The sequence below is a fragment of the Leptonychotes weddellii genome, chromosome 10, assembly GCF_054177405.1.
Source record: "Leptonychotes weddellii isolate Sample4059 chromosome 10, ASM5417740v2, whole genome shotgun sequence".
Classification (NCBI taxonomy): Eukaryota; Metazoa; Chordata; class Mammalia; order Carnivora; family Phocidae; genus Leptonychotes; species Leptonychotes weddellii.
Genome location: NC_138378.1, coordinates 54,516,542 through 54,541,448, shown reverse-complemented (window position 1 = coordinate 54,541,448; position 24,907 = coordinate 54,516,542). Strand labels below are relative to the sequence as shown.

At 48.7% G+C, this 24,907-nt stretch overlaps 1 protein-coding gene and 1 long non-coding RNA gene across 2 annotated transcripts; one reads left to right on the top strand and one right to left on the bottom strand.

Annotated features, from left to right (window-relative positions):
• Positions 1-42: 42 nt before the first annotated feature.
• On the bottom strand, positions 43-22,944 carry ABCG8 (ATP binding cassette subfamily G member 8). The gene is given in 15 exon segments (XM_081833497.1): positions 43-6,187; positions 6,273-6,320; positions 6,322-6,401; positions 7,357-7,491; positions 7,933-8,132; positions 9,021-9,104; positions 9,194-9,296; positions 9,299-9,355; positions 11,543-11,812; positions 11,908-12,040; positions 12,515-12,585; positions 12,588-12,749; positions 16,635-16,785; positions 17,725-17,826; positions 22,534-22,944. Coding segments are annotated over 15 exon segments (1,797 nt in total). The 5' UTR covers positions 22,597-22,944; the 3' UTR covers positions 43-6,049.
• Positions 12,033-19,946, top strand: LOC145723886 (uncharacterized). Its single transcript, XR_014149264.1, has 3 exons — positions 12,033-12,305; positions 17,713-17,845; positions 18,030-19,946. It is a non-coding gene; the product is annotated as an uncharacterized LOC145723886 (long non-coding RNA).
• Positions 22,945-24,907: the final 1,963 nt, after the last annotated feature.

Genomic DNA, 24,907 nt, shown 5'->3' with positions numbered 1-24,907 from the left:
ATCATGTTTTACATGTAATTGTATGTTCATGAATTTAATACAATTTTAATGTGAAATGCTTTGAATAAATTATACTCCAAAAACCTGTGAGCTTCTTCATTTTTAATCTTATCAAATTTTTGCATAATCACTTTTATCATTTCAAGGACTTTAGTCTTAAAATTTTAAATTAAAAACTGTGTGGTAGCTTCTATTGCAGCCAGAATTTCTTTGCTAAATGGTGTACGGTTTGTGTGTAGAGAACCAACAATATCACGGCTTCTCTATTGTAAGGACAAGCAGATATTTGAGATCCCTGAGGTACAAAGTTGGCGAGAATTAATTAGGAGAGGTGGATATATGGTAAATGGACACTGAAAGCAAAGGCGGTTTTATCTGCGTTAAGTGTCAGAAGGAGCATTCCACAGCTGCACAGAGTGGTCCCGGGCACACTTAGCCCCTTGCCTTACCCCCCTGTTCCTTCCTCGGGTGAGCTTGCTGTGGCCAACCTTGGGGGGCTCCTCTCTGTGGCTTCTTGGTCCTTCTCCCCACCTAGCCTATTGTCTCTCCAGGGCTCCCGCAGCCACTTAAAAGAGCACGTACCATGCAGCTTGTGAACTCCCCAGGTCCCGGTTCTGTGTGTCACGTCTGTAAGCCCAGACCTTGCATAGTCCTGGCCTTAGGCCCCCCCATGTACTGTTGTCTGGTCCGTGTGTTCTGCGGAGCTAACCATGAGCACCTGGTACTGTGCATCGGGCGCCCCTCTTCCGTCACATTCACGATGAGAAACATCCGGGCTTACAGAAGTTAATTTACCCACAGTGATCAGAATCACGGTGATTTATCACATGGCTAGGACTCCGACTTCCCAAAAACAATCCAGTTAAATTTTAAATTCAGTTAGAAATCCAGTTAAAAGTTAAATTAGAACCTCTAAACTGTTGGGATATTTCTATTTTTAAGAAAGCAAGCTTTCACATTAAAACAAATGTTCCCAGTCCCAACAGCTTTACATTGTAAGGTTATTTTCTTCCATTTAGTCAAATACCCAGTGCCTGGCATAAATGCCAAGTTTGTGGATTCCGGTAAATTATTAAGCAAGCTTTATATTGCAAATTGTTCTTCCCTGTACAATTTATTCCTCTAGTCTGCAGTGTGTGTGCTCTGCATACGTTTTCTCATGTGTTTGAGCACAATTTTCATTTAATATTTGTCTTTCTGACAAACCAATATTTGTAGAGTTTCTATAAAGTGAAAGCAACATTCCTGAAGTATGGTCGAGCTAATAGCTGCAGGGGGTACACAATCATGGTAATTTATCACTTTGCTGTTTCCATTAGGAATGTATAGTGCTTTCAGACGCACGGACTTTACAAAGCCCACATTATGCAGCCTTAGTACAAATAAAGGAAATGGCTGCATTTGCAAATTCAAAATAAGCACTTATCTTTTTCTTCTTTGCACGAAGAAAAGAACCATCAGAAGAAAAGAAACATCATCCGGTTCAGGCAGAACAAAAACATTTAACTGACTTCATACTTAGCGCCCCTGCACATTTGTTTGGACAATGGCTGGCCGTCGGGATCTGAGCTTACAGAGATCTCTTGAAAGTAGTATCTTCACCAACCCTGCCCCAGGCATGCACTTACTGAAACCATCATTATTTACTTGCTTATGTCGTTTCCTCCCCCAGACAGTGAGCTCTACGCCGGTTAGAACAGAACCTGGCCCTGCTTGGCACCCAGTAAGCGTCGTCGAATGAACAATGAGCACAGCACCTGGTCCCACTTTACAAGCCATGCTCTTTCTGAGATGTGTGCCTTGCATGCACTGGAGGGTTTCCTCACACACACACCTGTCTTCCTAAGAGATCAAAGATGCCACTTTGTAGCTCAGAGCCAGGATAGTGGGAGTCGAGGCCCAAGAAGTCATTTAAAACCCGTGTTCCCACATGGAAAACATGTTCAAGTTTACTGCCAGGAGGAGGAGGGCTTTCAAATGTGTAATGGAAGCCACTTCAGTACAAGAGGGGGATCAACAAAAATAAAGAGCTTCATTTTTAACACGGGGCAGTGGGGCTTTTTAGCAGTTTGGGGAAACAATGAGTAGCTCCAACTTGACAAAAAGACAAGAAACATGGGCACTATGACGTGGAAAGCTGAGAAGTGTTATCTGGCCTCTGAGTTGGTGTGTGTTAAAAAATCTCAACCCACTGCTTAAAATACTGTTTTGATTGTTAGCTGCTAACAACCACGTGTGCCGCAGAAAATGGGCTGGGCTCTGCCCGCCTGGGGCTGGCCTGAGGGAAGGGGCCTCCGCTGAGTCGTACTTGAGTCTCGGTAGAGCCCCTGCATCTACCAGGTCTGCGGTTAGCACTTGGATTTGGTGTCCACTTAAATATCCCTGCTGCTAGCTGTTTGATCTGGAATCAAAACAAGTCGAGTGGGAGAAAGAAAACAGCAAGCACAAGATCTCTCTCTGTGAACCTGACTGGTGAGATGAGCTTGACCCAGGGCAAGATTAGGCCTTACATCAATTTTATAGGAACAAGAGCAGGAAAAAAACGAAATCACATCAGAAATATTGAGTCGGGCGCCTGGGTGGTTCGGGCAGTTAAGCATCCGACTCTTGGTCTCAGCTCAGGTCTTGATCTCGGGGTTGTGAGTTCAAGCCCTGTGTTGGGCTCCACACTAGGTATGGGGCCTACTTTAAAAAAAAAAAAAAAAATTGAGTCAGTATAGGTAATTACTTTCTGCTTAATTAAAATTTCCCTGTCAATAGCATAAGAAATTGGAGGGCTTAAAATGCAAACTTCAAAACTTTTGCCTTCTGGTCAAGGGTGTGCAAAGCCTACAGCCTTGGGACAAATCCAGAGCGCTGTGTTTCTAAGTAATGTCTCACCGGGACACAACCACATTTCCCGTACTTTAGAATTGTCTGTGGTGGCTTTCAACACTGCAACAGAATTGAGTGGCCCTCAAAGCCTGAAATACTATCTGACCCTTAACAGGTAGAGTTTGTGACCCCTGCTTTTGAAAATTACTCACAGGCAGACCTCTCCCCCTTTCAGGGCAGGGAGGGGCTGAGTAGACCACCTGCACACCCTGGGGAGCAGTTTGTTCATTTGGTTTTGTTTCTTTCAAAAAACAGACCCATGAAATCAGAATCTCCACAGTGGTTATTTGTTAAAGCTCCAGGGTGGGCAACCAGGGTGGAGAACCAGGATGCTCCAGCAAAAAAAGAAATGGCCGCTGCTGGAGTTTCTCCCATTCTCCGGCCTTGGCACTTTGCCCCTTTCCCCGACAGCCCTGCACACCAGAGCCCACTGAGTCAATTAAGACCCCTTGTAAACTGAGTGGCCATAACTCAGTCAGATGATATACCCCAGTGGCTGTCCGCCCTCATTGCACGTTGGAATCACTGGGGAGTTCATGAAAAAGCCCAATGTCCTCTTCCTCCTTCTTTCTCCCTTCAGGCCTAAAGCCTTTAGGTGACCGCAGTGTGGGTGTGGGATGAGGAGCCGGGGTGGGCTGGAATAGGATGAGGACGGCATCTGTGCAGACTAGGGGACAGCTTGATGGGGGAGATACAGCCCCAGCAGGGTGAGGAGGGTATCTACACACCGGAAAAAATGTGGTGTAGATGGGAGATTGGTTACATACAGGGGATTAACCAAATGAATGAAACTATGAAGGCCAGTGGAATCCAGGTTTCTCGCAATTGGAAAAGGGAGTTACAAACACAGAAAAGGAGAATATTAGCATCAGCTCTATGGTGTGCTGGAATTTGGGAACTGGATGTATTAGTGTACAGGCAGGTGTGTATATGTGTGCACACACACATATACAGACCTGTGTACACATGTATGCATTCCCAACTTTGCCTCCTGAGAGGGCCTGGGGGCAGTGATGCCCCAGCAGCAATGGACAGACTTACCACTCAGATCTTGGCTTTTAGATACCATTTTCCACTAAAAGGAATCAAGATTTTTTAGAGAAATGTCTGCTTTCTAAGCACTGGGTCTAAGGACTGGGGGTGGAAAAGTACAAGATGAGCCTGAAACACTTTGTGAAAGAAAGTGTTCACTCAACAATGGGGACAGATCAAAAGGATGCAGAAGCCCACTTGAATGGGCTCCCAGGGACAAATCAGGGATGATTTGAACATAAAAATTAATAATGATAATAAGGGATCAAAACCCATTGACTAAAATAGGAAACTACAATTTTATATTGATATAAACTGAAAAATGCATAAATGGAAAGTTTAATGAGCAACAGGTAACTTACATAGTTTCAAAGTACCTACCTACAAAATGCTTATGAATTACCAAACAAGGGACCTGGCTGTGGAGAGGCCTGGCAGACACCCCTGTGATCAAGTGAACAACTTCAGTACAGGACAAACTGCAATCTTTACCACCAAAAGGATGCAAGGAGAAGGGCGTGTCACTTCTGCAACATCTCTGCCGAAGGAAATCGCTGTGATATCCCATTAAATTCATGATCTGGATTTCATCATGAAAATATGCCAAACTCAAACTGAGAGCTATTCTGCAGAATCTTCAAGTGTCAAGGTCACAAAAGTCAAGGAAAGTTGAGGAACTGTTCTAAACTGAAGGAGCCCAAAGAGAACTGACAACTAGATCTGCTTGATCCTTTTGCCATGAAGGTCCTTGTCCGAACAACTAGTGACTCTTGAATTGGGCCTGCCCATTGGATGGTGGCAATGTAACGATGTCAAAATATGCCGTGGTATAATGTAGCAGTGTAAAGACCCTGAGTTTCCTGGTGTACTGTAAAAGGGCAGTGTGCTAGAGTACTGCTTCTCAAACTCAGGTACACAAATCACCTGGGGATCTTTTAAAAATGCAGATTCAGATTCAGTTGGTCTGGGTGGAGTGTGAGATTCTGCCTGTCTAACCAGCTCCCAGGTAAGGTCCATGCTGCTTGCCCGGAGCAGTGATAGTAATAGTCTAGGGAACCTGGGGTGAGTGTTTACTGTTTGCTTCCCAAATACTTACCTTCCTCCTTTTTTGGTCCCAGACGCCGGCGTTTCCTTTGGGAACAATCTGCTCCCCTCTGTGTACCAGTTGTGGGTCAGATGGTCCTCAATGCTCAGGCAACAAAGCACGCAACCTGGGCACGATCTGTCCCATACCGTGGCCACTGTGAAAGATTCGAGGCTGGTCCTCAGAGCCAGCCAGGGCCAGTGGGATGCAAGTCTAAGAGGCCCGGCTGAGCGGGCACAGCCTCTAGCACCACATCTTCCTGGAATTCCAAGCCGTACAGTGGCTCAGGACTTGCCTTTTGCCCTCCAGCCCCTAAGGCTTCCAAAGCTTTCTGGCCCCCACACGTGACTCCACCACATGGTAGCCATGTGACCTTACTTATTAGCAAAGTGAATTTTTACCTCAGTTTCCTCATCTATAAAATGGGATACCACCCACCTCAAAGGGCTGAGAACTGTATATGGTCATCCACATAAATAAAGCGTTTTGAACTCTACCTGGTATACAGTAGATGTTCAATAACTTTTGAATTCTTCCGTTTGGCTTTTGGAGCCCGTGATCCCACACAAAAAGAAAGGATGACATCTCACCGGTATGTCTTAGATCATTTTCTGTATCGAGAGTGCCTTAACACAGTTTGGGGAGCCCCGAAGATGAGGCCAAACATTTCACTAGGCAATGCTGTTGTTTCCTCTGGATCCAGCTCTTGCATAGCCTATTCAATTCATACCTAACTTGCTCCCATCCTGCACTGAGTGGCCTATATAAATACATATGAAAAGGAAATCAATTAGCAACATTGTAGGTGTCCCCAAGATCAGTTTTCCCTTGCCCAGGAACGGCGAGCTCTGGCCCGGGATCACAAATCCCTTTCTACTGTCTTTATTCTACTGCCATCCTGTGGTCAGCCTCTGCCACTGCAGTGCTGAGGGCCCGTGTAGCTGAGCTCCCTGTGCTGTCCTCCTGGTGCCCGGGAAGGGGCTCCTTGGGAGGAAAGAAAGGAGCGCAGTTGAAGGGTCTTCTCAGGTCCCCACCAGCAGGCCAGAGCCTGGGCATGAATCACCAGTCCTGATCTGATTTCTGTTTGATGAACCTCAGGGCCACGTAGTACAGGATCATGAAGCCACCACCGATGCCAATGAGGATGAAGCAGATGGCGTAGAGTGGGTGCGAGTTCAGGCCCATGGAACGGAGGATCTGGGGACACAGACGTCAGTGAACTCACTGAGAAAACGTTCGGACGGATGTTAGCTATTTAGAGTCGAAGGCCTCAGCTACTTACTACGTCTCCCGGGACAGGGATGGTGAAGTTGCCGACGGCCATGTGGTTAAGTGTGCCCTTTAAACTGAATCTGCATCAGCCCTTCAGAACACCAGCGGAGAAAGGAGACTTTGGAAATCCAGGTGGGCACTGGAGACAGTGAGAGCCATGTTACTCACACAGGCTAACCACCTGCTCCCTGGGAAGCACCCCTGACCACAGGGCCCTGGCGGCTCTGCCCCAAGGGAAGCAAGGTCCCTGAGGCGGCAGGAGGGCAGGGAGAGGGCGAAAGAGCCAGAGTGACAGCTTGGGACATGGGGTGGAGTACAGGGGGCCAGGTGGCTGTGGGGGTCACCACATGTTGGAAAGGTAACAATTTGAGAGAGTCATTTACGAGGTGTCCCAGCATGTGCTCAGCTTCAAGGAGGCACAGCTGAGATTTGTGAGTCTGTGCCCTGACCCCACGGGCGTATCACAGTGCCCGGAGCAGGAGGAAGGAACAAGCCCAGCCTCGCTGGTCTGGAGAAGGGAGCAGCTGTGGGGGCGGGGGTGGACCGTGCCCTACAGAGAAGAGCCACACAGGCTCAGCTATGTGTGTGCGGAGTGTGCTGGGGACTTCAGAAGAGCAAGGTGGGGGCTGCAGGGAGTTAGCAGCTCCCCAGAGGGCTTGTAAAAAGCAGTGACATGGATTTGCACCTTACAAAGCGCCCTCTGCATGGGCAAGGGTTGAGAGGGATGCAGTAGGACCAGGGTCACAGAGACCATTGCGGTGGTCTGAGACCCGACAATAAGGCCAGGGCTGGGGGATCAGGCAAGGGAACATTTCAGAAAGATGGGATAGGCAGAACTGACCTGACTCACTGGTGAATGTGGAGAGTGGGGGAGAGTCAAGGGTGACCTCCAGGTGTCAGCTGGGGGATAAAAGAAGGTGCCATCTGCACCCTCTCATGGAGTCATTCCTTTGACAAGCAGGACAGTTGGCTCCCAGAAAAACTAGGCTTAACTTGGATCTAAATGGTGAGTTCTCATCCCCAGGTGAAAGCAGGCTTCATCCAGCCCCAGAAAGACTCAAAAAGCTTGACCAGGGGAGGGGAGCAGGCCTTACCTGTCCACAGGTTGTCCAAGCTTATCATGAAGCCCCCGGTGAGGTAGAAGGAGTTGTAGAGAGCGTTGCCGAAGGAGGAGGATGTGGAGAGGTTGTGGAGAGGGCTATAGTAAAGCATTGCCCTCTCTGAGTGACCTAAAAAGGGGGAGAAAAGGAGAATGAAAGTGACATTAATTTTCAGTGTTTCTGCTTTTGAGTCTCTCTTAGTACAATTATAAATAGTCATATTGACTAAATGTCTTCTATTTTTAAAAAGCAGGCATAGTTAAACCATCCTAATTTAGATGTTTGTAATTCTGTGACTTGTGCATTGCTGTCAAGTATAATTCCTGCTATAATAGGAATGCCTAAGACTCCTGGGTAATCTGCTTTCATTTGCATACTAATATTAATGTGCGAACTTTAAAAACCATCATCACCTTTTGTTTTGCAATCATGGTGAAACTATTCAGCAAACCCATTCTCCCCAGGAGTTCAGAGGAACATAGGCTGGTTTTGGACCGGCTCAGAGGGGTGACCAATGCCGTGTCCTCTGGCTGTTTCAGGTGTGGGTCACAGAGAGCAAGCCCCACTCACATTTGGCAATGACATCCAGGATCACGTTGAAAGGGATGAGAGCTCCAATCATGAACAAGAGGGCGGCTGTGTCCATGAAGGAGAGCTTGATGGCCCCGTGGCCGTAATAGAGGAACCCAATGACCAGGGACATCAGGCAGGCCTCTGCCCCATGGAGGAGGAGAGTTGGCAGGTCTCGGAAGTCGTTGAAAAGCTGATGACTTGGAAAACAAAAGAGATGCCAAGGGAACAACATATACCAGCCCTGTCACATGGCAATGTCATTTAATCTCAGCAAGCCTCTCTTTTCTCATCTGTAAAATGGGAATAGCACTACCCCCTCACAAGGACTGTGAGGCTCAAATGAGATCATTGATGAAAGCATCTGTCTCACACTAGGTACACAATAAATAATTTACTTTATTGTCAACGTATCCGCCGTGTAATTTTACTTAAAGACATTATCCTAAGGAAATAACCAATCAGGTATGTAAAGACGTATGTACAAGGATGGTTGCTACAGCGTTACTTGCCATAGCAAAAGCCTGAAAAAAACTGAACCATCAATATGCACTTAGCAGGGAAATGAATTATGGCTTTTTATATTGGAATGCCGAAGAAGACCTAACCAGATGAGAGGTAGAGACCTTTTCTATATGAGGCCAAAAACAAAAAAAAATGGTTACAGAACCATATGCAAAGTATGATCTCATTTATGTATTAAAACGCTGTGTGCATGGGAATATCTAGAAAGACTCACACCAAACACGTGGGTCTGGTTTTCTCTGAGGGCTGATGTGACAGGTAACCTTCCCTCTCCACTTGGGTTTCTCCTGTATCGTCTGAATTTTTCACCACAATCCTATGTAATTTCTCCAATCATCCGGCCAGTAAGGACATTTTGATATTGTTTAAAGAATAAAAGTGACAGGAGTGTTCTGTATTGCACAGAGGGCTAGTGCTGGTCTTGGTGATACCGGTTTTTTAAAAATGATTCTACCTCTTGCTTTCTCCTTCAAATTCACTTTAGATAGAAAGGGCTTAATTTGATACAATAAAGACTTGTGGGACAGGGTTGGTGGTAGTGGGATGAAATGGCAGATAATTACCGGATCAGCATGGTAAACTGCTGCACAGGGCTGGGCAGCTCCGTGGGAGTTGGGGGCTGGTCAGTGTCCTGGGGGAGGGCCGGGCTGTCAAGAAGCACAGTGTGTCATGGGGTGTGGGGGCGGCTGCCTTCCGCAAGGAGCTCTCCACCCAGAGCCACCCTGGCCTGCCTTACCTCTCCGGGTAAGTGCCCTCACCCAGCTCCCTCGCCTCTGCTCTCCACAGAAAGTCATCGAAGCCACAAACTTTTTCTCGAAACAAGGCCGCAAGGGACTGAGCTTCTCTCTGGTGGCCACTTCCTGCTCTCTGCTTCGCCTATCGATGCTAGTCAAGTCCACTGTAAGGAGAAGATGTGGGGCCATGGGTGGCTGGGTCTCTGTACCTGCTCACAGGTGAGGAGCTTGATGCAAGGCCAGTTCACAATGCCGGTCAGCCCTTGGGGGCTCCAGGATGTGCTCCCCACCCTCTGAGAGTGGACCATGAAGTGATGAGCAGAGCAGAGAGCGACAGAGAGACACCCAGGGCTGGCCTCCCACCCTGCTGGGCCTGGCCACATCCACTTCAGGGGAAAGCCTGCTGCAGGGGAAGGGCAACACCAGAGGCCCTGTGGGCCCTGGCCCCCATCCCAACCCCCAGGCTCATTATGGGGACATCAGAAAGAGCCAAAGATCATGGCACAATTATGCCCTGGCTCCAACTCAAGCCATTTAGGAAGCTTGAGATGAGGACTAAGCCTCCCTGGTGTGCCTGCCCATGGAGAGAAGGTGGGCTGGCCACGAGGCGGTTGGGCAGTCTGGGCACCTGGAAGTTCTAGTTCTCACTGTAAATAGGTAATTTGGCTCCCCAAGCAGCCTGCCTAAAAGGGGAGAATGTTTTGGCTGGAGGGTGAGCTGTCACTGCCCTCCAGGCTGTTCTGCACCCACCTCCACGTTACTTGTGGGGAGCATCTGGGAGCCCCAGCCCCAGCTGTACTCTCATGGGGCTGCTGCAATGTCAGAAAGGCACACTCACCCAGTCATAACCAGGGCCCACCTGAGCCCAGCTTTACTCCAGGCTGGAGGGTGGCTCATCTCCCACTATTCCTCCTCTTAACCTCTATCTCTTCCCTCCTGCCATTTTCATGACATGTCGCAAGGCAGGATAATGTCTAGGAGGAGTCTTATAAAACGCAATATGTCTCCTTAGTGTGCAGGCCTGTAGCTCAGAACACCAGACTCTCTGGGTACTGCCAGGCCCTGTACCCCAGATTGGTAGATGGTAGGCAAGAGCCCCTTCCCCCACAAATGATAATAATATAAAGAAAAAGGTTTTTTTTTCAGGTCTGTTGTGGACATCTGGCTTCTGGTAACCCCCTCTGGGGTTACTGCACATTGCTCCCCATGGCCAGGTTGACAGGTGCCCTCTATGTGAGTTCACACAGTGTGAGTGCACAAGGGCTGGCAGGCTGGAGAAAGTGGCCTGTCCTCCTGCGGGAAGGAGGCACGTTGGATGCTGGGAGGAGGATGTGGGCTCAGGGTCAGGAGTCAGGGAGGGGGCCAGATACACTGGCTGTGAGTCCCCATTCTGTGCCTTACAAGTTCTGTGCAAGGGGTTTAACTCTTCAGACTTTGGTCTTCTCATCTGTAAAGATGGAGATGACCCTGGCAGGTCTGTGAGGGTCCAAGGCACACCCTCTGCAGCTTGGTGCTTTTGGGCCCAGTGTCTGCCCTCAAGGACATGGTCCCTGTCGTCATGGTTATTGGTGACGCCCTTGCTACACTGGGCCATCTTGGGAGGAAGGCTGGGGCTCCAGGTGACATATTAGACAAGCCACAGCTACGGCCTCCCCCGCTCTTCTCCCCCCAGTGCTGGTGAAGCTCTGCGGCCTGGCCAGCAGCCACGGCACTCCTCAGCATTCAGGATCCAGGCAACTGCTTTCAGGTCAGGCACCTGTAAAAACAACTGTCTCCCCAGGAATGAAGGAATTGGCTTACCCTTCCCCTGAGGGCTATATGCTAAGAGTTCAGAACCCCAAGCAGTTCTGGTGCTGACAGAACAATTTTCCTATCTAGAGATTCACTGACCAAAACCTCCAAATGGCCCTGAGCTCCCTGTGCCCTGGGGCCCCCTCTACCACCGAGTGCCTTCAGGCTCTCTGCCTCTTTGGGGGCATCAGGGCACAGCTTTAAGATTTCCTGGTGGTCTCCTGACCTTAGGTAACCTAAGTTTCCCTACAGAGTCTGAATAAAGACCACAATTCTAGAAATTGATCCAGACCCTCTTGGATTCTATCTCCTCTAGCCATTGGAATTCTCAAAGGCTTCTTACCTATCCTGCACAGAAGGGTAGCTACGTCAGAAGCTGCTTTATTCAGACCCTCGTTTCTGACATTTGATACTTGGCAAAGGGACACTTGTTCTACAGCCCGCTCTGTCCGCCTCCCTCCCAGGTCCTGCTCCCCCTGAAGCCTCTGAGTTTCCCTTCCGGATCCCTCCACCAGGCCCTGGGGGGGCTTGGTGGGTGGGGGCGCTGCCTGGCAGCTCACCAAAGAAGTCGGCAGGGCTGCTGTAGCGAGGACAGGGGTGGCCGATGGCTGTGAAGTACTGCACCATGTGCCGGGCTGCCCCCAAGTAGATGGTGCTGCCGGACGTCAACAGGAGGACCAAATCAAACAGCCTGAAGATGTCCGACCGAGGCTGGTGCAGGGAGATGAGCACCAACCGGTTGCCTTTGGCCAGCCGGGACAGGGTTTTCACCAGATTGTGGGCCGTGAAGCTGTTGAGCCCGGAGGTGGGTTCATCCAGAATGAGGATTCCTTCCCAGCGGAGAGAGGGGCCTGGTGAGCCGGCAGCACTCTGGCTGGCCAGGGCCCAGCCAGGTGGGCGCCGCGGCCCCACCTCGCGCCTTCACCTGGGTTCCACAGGCGCTGCACCCCGATGCTGACCCTGCGCCGCTCGCTCCCCGACACGCCCCGCACGTACGCGTTGCCCACGCGCGTGTTGGCGCACTGGCGCAGGCGCAGCTCGGCGATCACGTCGTCCACCTGCGGAGGAGGGCCGGGGCTTAGACGCGCGGCCGCCCGCCTGGCTCGGGGCCACGCCGGTGTTGTCCCGGAGCGTAAAGCGCCTGCCCTTCCGAATGGGTTTGCGCTCCAGCCTTCACTGCCCCATGCGGTGTTTGTTCCCGCATTCTTTCCGCGCGTCCTGAGCGGCTCCCACGCGCAGGGCGTGGCGCCATGTTGGAAACGTGGCCGCGACCTGGGGGCAAGACAGCTGGGCTCCCTGCCCACACGGAGGACAGGAAAACAGGTAGACAGCATTCCTCACACATTTTGTCCTGTGCCGTGAAGGGAACTGGCCAGGGCCCAGGTGGCTTACAGAGGGTTGCAGGGTTTAAAGGTGGACTGAGGGAAAGGCTGAGCGTAGGGTTGGTTGGAAGGATGGTGAGCTGGGCTGCTCAAACTCGACCTGGGGAAGGATGTCATGACTTCTTGGGGTCACCAGGGTCAGGTAGTTACCCTTTCGTCACGCTGAGCCTGGGAGAAGGTTCTGGGCAGGCGTAGCTGGGCAACAAAAGCCAGGGTCTCGCAGACAGGTTGGGGAGCAGCTGGTCGTGCTGGCGCTCGTGGGCCACATACTTCCTCACCAGCTGAGGCGTGCTGGACTGCCCGTTGATCCAGATTTGGCCTGACTTAATTTTGCCGCCATGGTCCCTTCCGGTGATCACGTCCAGCAAAGAGGCTCTCCCACAGCCTGTGAAGCCACCAAACACATCCTGAGAGCCCAGCTGCGGGGGCCGGCCTGGAAGCCACGGCAGCCCACACATTCTCCAGCCACTCTGGACCAGCCCCTAGGGAAAGTGGCACAGCTTTTGGACCGGATGGGGCAGTCCCAGAACCTAGAGCTCCAGGCCTTTCACCCGCAGCCAGTTTGAGCATCGTTGGGGCATTGGAGGCACGTTGACGCTGGGGGTTCAAGCCAGGTAGCCAGGGGCTGCATGGCAGGAGAGGGCTGGAGTCCTGGCCCTGGCTGTACCTGAAGCAAATGCCCCTTTCCGCCTCTAGTAAGTCCCTTTCTCTCCCAAGTAAGGCTGGTGTTAATTGCACCATGAAGCTTAACCATTTTTGGGTGGTAAATGTGTCAGCAACATTTGGCTCAGAAGCTGGCTTTGTGGGAGGACTAATTTTGGAGAATTAAAAGGGTGTTTTTTAAAAGATTTACTTATTTATTTTAGAGGGAGAGACTGAGTGGGGGGAAGGGCAGAGGGGGAGAGAGAGAATCTCAAGCAGACTCCCAGCTGAGAGAGGAGCCCAACATGGGGCTTGATCTCACAAATAGAGTGTTTTTTAAAAATGCAAAATTGGAACTTATTTTCAGAAATAAGGAGAAAAAAATAGAGGAATAATAGATGTGGACATGATTTTAAAACTAAACCATAGTATACACATGTGTATTTCTCTATATCTGTCTTTTCCTATTTTTATCAGTGGTACTTTTTACTCTCTAGAAAAAGTGATCTGTTGCCCTGAGTTAACACCATCCACCTCTGAGTGACAGCGATTGCTATTGATTTGGGGAAGTGTCAGATTGGATCAGGTTTCCAGAAGCATTTGATGAGACTCTTTGACAGCCATTTAAGCTGTGAATGCCATTTGGGCTGCAGCTGTGAGAACACTTTGCAAACAGGTAGGGATGAGGCTCTGTCCCATTCCCCCCAAGTGAGGGTTTGGTTTCTTTACTATCAATTTCTTTCAGAGAGCAAATTTTGCAACTGTTTTCAAACAAGGAAAGGGCCAATACACAAATGTAACCACCCCTCCTTGCCATACACACATGCTTCCTGCAAGAGCCTCATGCCTCCAGTGCAAAAAACAAAAGAAGTCTCCCCAATAATTCTTCAGCTTACTGACCAGAGGCTCTCACAGTAGAAAGGGACCTGCATGCTACCCCCCAGGTACACCTCATTCAAGGTCCCTAGGAACATAAGTGGAGCAAAATAGCCAGGAGAGAAACCAGAGGGGAGGGCTCTGGTCCTGCTCCCTGCCCAGCCTCAGACATCAGATCCAGGCTCTGAGATAGCAGGGGACTTTGTCAACATTCATAGCTACAGTGGGATTCCCAGTAAGGGAGTGCGGAGGCCACATTTCCTAAACACTTTATGAGAGGTATGGGTGGCCTTTCCAGTGGAGACTGCCTAGTGCAACTGGGGAGACCTTCTGTGGACCAGGAGAAAACACCAAAGGCATTCAAGAGCCTTATAAGATGGCAGGAGTCTCCAATTAATTAAATTCATTCATTGGAAAACACCTGTGTCACTACTGCTGATTCTACAGAGCAGCCAAAGTGTCTGGGGCTGTTTTAATTTATATTTTATAAATTATGCTGAGCATTCATTCATTCTTTGTTTCATTCTTTCTTAAGTGGAGTAAGAGTCACAGTATGTGTAATTGATAAATCTTTCTAAGAAATCATTTAGGGGCACCTGGGTGGCTCAGTCGGTTAAGCAGCCGACTCTTGATTTTGGCTCAGGTAATGATCTCAGGGTCCTGGGTTTGAGCCCCCTGGCGGCAGGCTCTGCACTCAGTGGGGAGTCAGCTTGAGGATCCCCCCACCCTTCCTCACACCCTCTCTCTCAAATAAATAAATAAATCTTAAAAAGAAATCATTTAAATAATTTTAGTTAAGTAAACCTGAAGCTAAACAACATTGAACCTAGAGTCAGAAGGCCTGGAGACTACTCAATCTCTCCGAACTTCACTTTCCTCAAGGATGCTAACAGCTATAGAAGCAAGTGTAGCAAGTATTAATTGTGATGCCTCTGAGGCTTTGTGGAAGTGCCTCCACAGGGCCCACGTATGCCCCAGATTCTCAGTTCATGAAGAAAAAGCAGATATAACAAGAAAAGCCACCAGGATTTACAAAAATAAAATTGGCCTATGAAATGTTTAGATCAGAATTGCAGAGGCAGGGTCAAAAGTGGGCAGGACTTGACCTGTGGGTTTTATTTATTTATTTATTTATTTATTTATTTATTTATTTATTTATTTATTTTAAAGATTTTATTTATTTGACAGAGAGAGACAGCGAGAGAGGGAACACAATCAGGGGGAGTGGGAAAGGGAGAAGCAGGCTTCCCGCTGAGCAGGAAGCCTGATGTGGGACTCGATCCCAGCACTCTGGGATCATGACCTGAGCCGAAGGCAGATGCTTAACAACTGAGCCACCCAGGCGCCCTGTGGGTGTTATTTAAGTTACAAAGTGCATTGACACACATTATCTTATTTGATCTTTGGTTAGACAATAAATAGAATTTCCCTATCAGAAGACTAAAAATTTGGAGATGTTCAAAAGTACAGTAATCTTGGGGCGCCTGGGTGGCTCAGTTGGTTAAGCGACTGCCTTCGGCTCAGGTCATGATCCTGGAGTCCCGGGATCGAGTCCCGCATCGGGCTCCCTGATCAGCGGGGAGCCTGCTTCTCCCTCTGACCCTCCCCCTTCTCATGTGCTCTCTCTCATTCTCTCTCTCTCTCAAATAAATAAATAAAATCTTTTAAAAAAAAAAAAGTACAGTAATCTTTACTTCTGGAAATGACTAAAAGGTATAACGTGTTCTCATACCATGTGAGAGAAACGCTTGATCTGAGAATTAGAGGACCAAAGTTCTAGTTCCAACTCTGCATTAAATATGTCTTCAGGGGAATCACTCACTTTGTCTAGACTTTAGTCTCCCCATTTGTCGAATGAAGGTGTGCATATGTTGAGGGGAGGCAGGAGGACACTCTGATTGATAACTTAAAATACTGGTAATTTAAAAACCCTCCTTTAAAGAGGCTTCCAAACTGGGAAGGAAAAGGAAAGAATACTTTGGAGAGAGTGAACTTTGTTCTCCAAGGCCCCATTCACCTCTGGCCACCTTATAATTTTAAGTTTGGCTTGTGGAAGTGACCCTGAGGCACTCCAAGAACCTGGATCTTTGCAGGTGGTTGAAGTCTGCACTAAGAACTGGAGGGGCTCTCAGAAGTGGGAGTTGCAACAGGCGCTCTGCCTACCTGGTCGTGAGGCAATAATGAGTGAATGTCCCTGGTGATGGAGAAGTCCCCCGAGAAGAACACTGAATTCTGAAGCTGCCTGATGATCTTGGAAAGGTTGTTGCTTTGTCTCAATATAGGTGTTAACTAAGGACCAAGCCCTGGCTGCAGCTTCAAGAGGCACACTCGTGATTCATAATGATGGCGACTGCCTGAGAGTTAGTAAATGGAGGACCTGGGATTTGTTTTTTTGTTTTGTTTTTTTAATAATTGTATTTATTTGAGAGACAGAGTGAGAACACGAGAAGGGTGAGGGGCAGAGGGAGAAGCAGACTCCCCACTGAGCAGGGAGCTCAATGCTGGGCTCGATCCTGGAACTCTGGGATCATGACCTGAGCCGAAGGCAGACACCCAACCGACCAAGCCACCCAGGCGCCCTGGAGGAGCTGGGATTTGAACCCAGGTCTGTCTGACCCAGAACCTGTGCTCTCACCCACTCTGCTATGCTGTTTCTACTCATGCTTCTGTGAGAAGCATCCATCTGTCTGAGGGACCAGTCTTCTTTCCAGGAGAGACAGAACCCATTGCCTCACTATTTGCCCTTAGGTACCTGAGCTCCCTATGATGGCCAACATCTGCCCACTCCTCACTTTGAAGCTCAGGTTTTGGATGCCCAGCTCACAAGAAGCCTTGTGAGATGTCCAGGGCATCTTGAATTGAGCCATCTTCTTAAACCAGGGCACCTGGGAGTCCATGTCCACCTGTGGGGAAACATTGGAAGGTTCCTCAGAGAGCTGAGTGGTCAGAGGGTTTCAGCAACTTCTGTTCAGCTCTGTATAGGAGATATCCTCCTGCTGATACAAACAGGTTGAGGGGCCCACCCCTAGGTTCTATCAAACATGGGGGTGGAGCCCATGTTGAGACCCTGTGCTGAGAACCTGAAGCTACCATCTCTAAGTCTGAAGACATGGGAAGCATGTACAATAGCAGAACAGAAAGGAAAATACAACATAAAGCAAAATGATGTCTTCACTTAAAAATAGTAATTTACTAATGATTTATTAAATGTTTACTGTGTATAAGGCATTGTGTAAATCTCCTTTAAGGTCACACAGCTAACAAGTGGCAGAGCAGAGAAAGGTTATGGCGTGCCTCATTAGCTTGTCCTAACTCACATTTACAGGAAGCCAGGGTTGGGCCTCTGAGGTTCAGCATTGCAGCCCCCAGCATGTTCCATCTGTTTTGCAAACAAATAACAACAAAACACAAAACTAGTGAAACCTGAAAGAAGTCTATAGAATGGTGTCATAGCATTGTTAATTTCTTAGTTTTGATTGTTTTACTCTGGGTATGCAAGATGTTAACATTAGGGAATTTGGACAAAGGGTACATGGAAACTCTTTACTATTTTTATAACTTTCCCAGAAGTCTAAAATTATTTCAAAATCTGAAGCTAAAAAAAGTTTGAGAGATTTTTCCCCCTCCCACAGGTTCACATAATTTATGTTTTACAAAGGTCTCGTACTCTTATGCCTGTCAACCTCCAGCTATGGTATGTGTAGGTGAGGGCACTCCTGTACATTCACTCAACATGTGAGGCATCAACGTGGCCAGCATGGGCTCACCCTTACCTTCCACTTGGGGAATCATTTGGCTTTCCCTGCCCACTCCTCCCACCTTGTCCTCAGGTGTGCTTCTACCTGGTAGCTGAGATCTCGGACTTCCAAGGTGTTGGACTGGCCGCTGTAGGTGAAGTACGGGCTGTTGTCACTTTTGGAGGAGAACAAGCTGTCCTGGAGGCCCTGCTGGCAAACATGACAGGTGAGGGGCTCCTTCAAAAGCTGCTGAGCACTTAAGAGAAAACAGGGAGGAGACCCAAGAGGTGAGAGCAGCAGCTAGTGTGGTTGAGATCCAGAATTGGAAAGACATGGGTTTGGGTAGGTGGAGCCCAAGGGCTCTGAGAAAATATGAGTATTCGTGAGGGCAAATCTTTCCTTCCCTGCAGAGCGAGCTTTGGGGCTTCCCTCCAGCACAGCTCCTGACTCCAGAAAACTCAGTCTCAGATTGGTGGAGCCTGGACCCAGGCAGCCTATGGTGGACAAGACCCAGACTCCGGACTGGAGAGAGCTTGTGAGCTTCTGTGCTCTGGGGACACCTGAGCTGGGGGTGGCCTTAACTTTTCTCTTCCCTGTCTCTGGCTTACTATCTTCTAATGCCAAAGAGATTCCGTGTACCTGGCATGTGAGAGGAAATAACTATCAAAAAGCTAATGCTCAATATTTGGAAGACACCATCCTTGGAAAAGTTGCATCTTATTCTAATGAGTTTTGCACAACAAAGCCATTCAAAATGCTGTTGGGAGATTTCAGAGGAAGTCCCTCTCATTGTCATAGTCCTCATTGTCATCATCTTGTTGTTGTTGGAGTGATGCTATATTTGTACATCAAATAAATCAGTGTTTCATGGTATCAACTGATACCTTTGGTATTAGCCATCAGCAGATCCGAATTCCTTCTGTTTTATCAGTTCAATCCTTTAAATCATTGAGGCCCAAAAAAAGAACCTGCCTAGTAAGATTTCCATTTTTAAATACATTTTTCTTTTATTTCTTAGTGCACGAAAAAGTGTATTTATTAATAAGTTCCAGTTGATTCTGATCTTTTCCCCCAGAGCTGCTCTTCTCACACTGATGTGTTCCTTCAGTCAAGCAAGCAAGCATCCAGTACTTGGAGCCCACGTCACTCTTCGGGCTTGGAGTTTGGGATGTGACAAAGGTGGTTTCTGAGCAGCTTAGATTTTTTTATTGAGGTAAAATTGGTATATAACATCATATTAGTTCAGGTATACAACACAACAATTCAATATTTGTGTACACTGCAAAGTGGTCACTACAATACATCTAGTTACCATCTGTCACCATGCAAAGAAGTGTAGGTCTTAATGAATGGCATAGGTGGTTAGGATGGAGTGTGACAGGCCAGGTGTAGAGGCAGGCTGACCTCAAGCATCCATTCAGGGTATATTTACACTGTGTACACTGTGCCTACCTGTGCTTTGTGTGAAAATAAAATGACTTATGACTTATGTGAAAATAACATCCAAAAGTCTCTGTCAAACTTCCTGTAGTGGTGGAGGTCCGAGGTCCTCAGACAGGATGTTCCAGCCCCATGGGAGAGGAGGGAAGTCAATACAGGTGACAGTCTGCAGCAGCAGCTGTGAGTAGTCCCCAGAGTTCCAGGGCAGTATGGAGACAGCAGACCATAGCTACTTACCTTGTCTGATGTTAGAACTGTTACCATAAAGATCCTAAATTATACAGAAAAACCTGGGAAAGATGAACACCTCATTTAGCAGCAGGGCAATCTCTGGGGAACAGAGGAATACAAGAGAGAAGGTTACAGGGGAAGGCAAGGGGAGCGAGCTTCAGAGCTCTTGGTAATTAGTGGTGTGTACATGAGAGTTCGCTACTCTATAAACTAATCTGTCTGAAATAATTCAAAATATGTTTTCCAAGTGAGAGAGGGAGCCCACGAGTACAACTCCAGAATACTTCTCCCACCTTGCGCCTCAGTTGCCAGTGCCTCCAAGGCAGGAGCCGGCCATGGAGATGGAGCAGGGCCCAGGGCCTGTGCCCTCAGAGGTGGAGAAGGAGCTCTCTCCTGGGGGAGATCCAGGGCAGCTAAGAAAGGTGCTATATTCCAGGCACATCAGTTCTGCACCTGACCTTACTCACCACTTCCACCACCAGCACTCACACTGCCTAGTTTTTCCATTTAATTCCGTTAAACTATCAGGAATTGTAGCAATTATTGAGAGACTCATTTGGGCTAACATGCATCCTGTTTGTTTATAAAAAAGTAAATGTCTGTAGGGTGGATATTAAGTCGATTGGTATAAGATATGAGTTAGCTCAGAAATTGTTTCTGTGGGGCGCCTGGGTGGCTCAGTCGGTTAAGTGACTGCCTTCGGCTCAGGTCATGATCCTGGAGTCCCGGAATCGAGTCCCGCATCGGGCTCCCTGCTCAGTGGGGAGTCTGCTTCTCCCTCTGACCCTCCTCCCTCTCGTGCTCTCTGTCTCTCATTCTCTCTCGCAAATAAATAAATAAAATCTTTAAAAAAAAAAAAAAAAGAAATTGTTTCTGTGAACAAAGACCTGGCCAAAAGCTACCCAGGTTAGATTTCAGGAAAGGAGGTCAGACATTTTGGGGTCTGGAGTATTATGTGCAGGTGACCTCATGCCCAAGTGGATTCCCCTTTCCAGATAAGTGCTTTGAAAAGGTGGAGGGTGCTGGGGCTGTGGGGAAAGAGGTGTCAGAATGGGGAGACAGATAAAAGGAGAGAGGTGCTCCCTGTTCCTGGGGGGTTGGGCAGTACCCCTCCCCCAGGCTAAGTAGTCAGGCACAGGCAAGCCAGGGACCTCATTTGCCATCTAGGGACTACCTTTCTGGAGCTGCACAGGCAGGGCGACTTTCAGAGGAAGAGAATTCATTGCTGGGTTGGGGATGGCCTCTGTTCCATTTTGAAATATTTCCTTGGCTCCCAGGAAGGATTTGTTAGACTCTTCCTGAGGTTTTGACAAATTCTCTGTATTTTTCAAATACTTAAATATCTATTCAGCTGACATCTTAATCAGTACGACTGTCAGAACATCACTTGAATTTCTGACAGGTGACACCGAAAAAAGCAAAAGCAGGTTTATTTGTAGGTAACCTGCTTGGCTCCTGCTGGGCTACATTGTAATTTCTCCTTGTATTAACTTCTGATCAAATTCCTGAGTCAGAAGCATAGATTAGAAGGGAACTCAGGGAGCATGGAGCCCAAGTTCCTTATTCTAAAATGGGGAATCCTTGCCCTTGAGTTGCGACACACTGAGGACTCAGTGCCTGGCAGAAACATGCAGGGTTTGTTCCTGGCTGAGAGGATGAGCCTGGGCCTTTACTAAAATGGTCAGGCCAGATCTCACACATCTTTGCCCTGAGGACTGGACCCCCCTTGTCCTCCTCTGGCTATGCTTCTGCCCATGGACTGAGGAGTCTGTGGGCCAAGGGCACTTGCCACTCCAGGCGCCCCAGGCCAGAGGGGCATTTGTCTGTGGAGTGTGAATGGAATGTGGGTAGGCAGGATGGCATGACCACATAGGGGTGTGTGAGTCATGTGTGGGGCTAGGGTTGGGCAGAGAAGGGGGATAGGCTGTAGCTTGGGCTGGAAGCTGGCTCCCCTGTGGCACCACATTCTAGCTGCTGCTCCAAAAGATCCTAGAATTTCTAAATTTACACCTGGCCTTTCAGGTTGTGCAGAAGGTATATCAAGAAGATAAAAACTATTTTCAAGTTCTTAGCTTGATTGATAATTTTAAAACATCTAGACATAAGATCTGTAGCCCTCATTCTCTTGTTCCAGATGCCTTAAATGTTGGGGGAAGATTGTCACTTGGAACCTTGAGTAAAGAATTGGAGAAATGGAAATTGGAAATGGTAGGCATTCCTGGATGTTGGATTTGGGCAGTTATTTGTATCCCATGCTGTGGTGGCTGAATTGTCAGACCTTTTCGGCAGAAAGTGTCCCCATAGCCACTGCTAACTTTGTATCTTATTCAGGCTATGAGCACTGCAGTCACAGCTCCTAGGAGTCATTTCTTGGCAAGGACTGGCTGTATTCCCACATCAGAAGTGGCTATTTGTCATGGCTACAGAGTGGACTAGGAATGGGCTGAGCTGTAGTCCTATCCTAGCAACTCAGGGCCAGACTAGGTGGCCTGTGGCCTTCTCTTTTGGGTGTGGAGTCCTCAGACCTTCTTGTCTTTTCTCTCCCTCCTCTCCACGGCAGGCAAAGACAGCAAGGTGTGCTGGGGTGAGGTGGGGATAGAGGGTGGGCTCTGCTTCCTTTCTGTCTTCCAATTTAGCCTCCTGCTTCAAATCCCACCCACACCCTGATTTTAGCCAAAGGCCATTTCTCAAGTAAACATTTCTCATGTAAGATAAGGGTGGAGACCTTCTGCCCCAACCTCTCGACCCCCTGGCTGCTGTCTGTACCTTCCAGCTCTCTCTAGGGTCTTATGTCTGCCTGCTGTAGCCATGTTTTGCACATAAATTCTGATGTTCCTATAAAAGTTGCCTGCCATCCTATCTCATCGGTTTACTGCGTCTGAGACTCTGAGCTTGACAGACACACAGATGAAGGAGGCACTGCAGAGTCCCCAGTGTATGTGAACATATTTCTGCTTTGCAGGCTCCTTCAGAAAAAGCTACATCAGCCTAAGTCACAAACAGGAATGTCATTTCCCTGTAGGAGTGTGCCTTCGTGCAGAAGCGACCTCACAGGCCCCCTACCCACCCCTGTTCCCTGAATCCCTTCCCCTCAACCCTTTGATGCCCAGGGAAGAGAGTCCTGCTGCCATATTCTCCCTCTGTGGTCCTGGCCATGAGTTAAAACAGAAAGGTCCTGAGGGAGGAAAGAAAGGTCCCATTCACTCCCACCCCCTATGACTGAGGTGACTGCCCATCACTCACAGAGGCATCCTGGGGAGCAGCCCCGTTCCACAGTCCTCTCTCCTCTGAGGCCGCCTCAGCCATGGGGCCCAGCAGTGTCTGTGCCGCTTTGCTGCAGCTTCCTTTCCCCTTAGCTGCTACCAGACAGCACCAGTGTTTTGTCTTTCTCAGAGCTGGGCAATCTCTGACCCTGGTTCACTGCGCCTCTCTCCTGGCACTCCTCCCAGGCAAGCCCTCCTATAAACCACAGGCTGTGTGTTCTGCCCACTGCCAAGTTAGCACACACGCTCTGGGTACAGGTACATCAGATAATGGCATCCGTGGCCAAACCCCAGTCCCGCTGCTGGGAAGGTCTGCGGAGGGACTGCAGGGCCTGGGGAGAAGCCCGCGGGGGAGTGTGCTGCTGGCTCCTCTCCTGAGACCCCTCCAGGGAGAGTCCAGCACCCCAAAATTCGCCTGTGTCTGCTGTCTCTTGGCCATGAGTGAATTCCCATCTTTGACCCCTGTGGCGTCCTTGGGGATCCAAGTAAACAGAGGTCCCCAGAGCTCCCCAGAGGAGGTTCCTGCAGCTGCTTCAAAGCCTCGACACAGCCTGGGCATTCTCCATGTCTCCTACAGTATCAGGTAAGGCCATGCCTCTTTTGCCTACTGGGAACTTGGAGCTGGGCTTTGTTTGAGTTGTGGTCATGATCCGAGGTGAGTGGGTCTCTGCTGGCTTTCCTCGCTAATGAGGGCCATATGTGGAGGCTTTGGGCTCCCTCCTTAGTGGATCAAGGTAGAGAGAGGAGAGGGGAAGGGCTGCCAGTGGTAGATGAGGAGCAGTGGCGAATGGCCCCCCTTTTGCCCATGGGAAGACTTGGAAGCTATGATAGGTAGCTGTGCTCTGCTTTGTGCCCCTTAATCCCTTCCTGTTGTGTCCGCCTTGCGTACAGCCTGCACCATGGGGATGGAGAGGGCTTGGGGCAGCACGAAGTGTAATGAAGCCTGGTGAAGGAATGCAGGATCAACTGAAGGAATAAACAGTGTCCTGTTTATCTCCCACACAACCAAAGAGAGCTGGCATTCAGAGCAGCTCCTGGGCAGGGGCTTTACAGAGATGATCTTTCTCGGTCACTACCTGCCAGTGTCTACAGAGAAGGACACTGAGCCTCAAGCATATTTAGGAACCTGTCCAGAGACAACTGGGATCAGTGCTGGGGGACAAGGGTCTGGTCCCTTCTGGAACACCGCACTCCCTTTCCTTTAAAGCCACCAAGCTGGGCCCTGGTGGGACTTCACATCTTGCCGGCAGCAGTGGGACAGGCAGATCCTTAAAGATGTCTCCTTGTGCATCGAGAGCGGGCAGGTCATGTGCATCTTAGGGAGCTCAGGTAAGCTTGGGAAGGAGTACTTCAAATTTACATTCTCAATGAGCATTCAGAAAAGGCTTTGGCTTGCTTTGAACATTGAGGAAATAGGTTTAAGTTGTAGCAAGAAAGCTACAAGTTTGATGCTAGAATGAAATCGAATGACATGTCTTACTGAATGGAATCTGGTACTAATGTGAAGCCTTCAGAGAGATCCTTAGAAAAGAATAAAGTCCTGCCTAATATGTCAGTTAATTCCTGTTTCAAAGTATGGAAAGTACTGAGCATGGTGCCTGGCATGTAGGGTTGCTCAGTAAACACAATTCCCCTGATCTGTCCCCTGCCAAGAGGCAGGACAAGGAATTAAGTAAGCACAAGGGTGCATGCTCATTTAGTCCCATATTCATTATTAAAAAAAATTATGTATTTCAAATAGGCAAGAATAGCAAATAATATAAAGAATATTTACATATTAATATCTGGTTTTATCAAATCTTTTGACAAATTTTTTATTTAAATTCAACTTAGGGGTGCCTGGGTGGCTCGGTCAGTTAAGCGTCTGCCTTTGGCTTGGGTCATGATCCCAGGGTCCTGGGATTGAGCCCTGCATCGGGTTCCCTGCTCAGCAGAGAGCCTGCTTCTCCCTCTGCCCCTCACCCCGCTTGTGCTCTCTCTCTCTTGCTCACTCTCTCTCAAATAAATAAAAAATCTTAAAAAAAAAAAAATTCAACTTAGTAAACATACCCTGTAAGGCTTTGTCAGATCTTAACATTATACCATATTTGCTTCAGATCCTTTTGTTTTTAAGGAATTAAGTATTGCAGACTCCACTGAGGCCGTCTGTGTGCCCATTTCCCACCTTCTCCTCCTCTTTCCTGGGATATCTACACTTGAGGCTGAATCACGGTTTGTCTTTGTGTCCCTGCATCATCCAGTCATTGTCCTGGGAAGGTCTAGCCTCCAGAGAGGCAGCCTCTTATGTCTGAGGGCAATGCCCCGTGGGGACTGCAGCTGTGAGTCCTCAGCTGGAGGATAGGTGCATTGAGTCT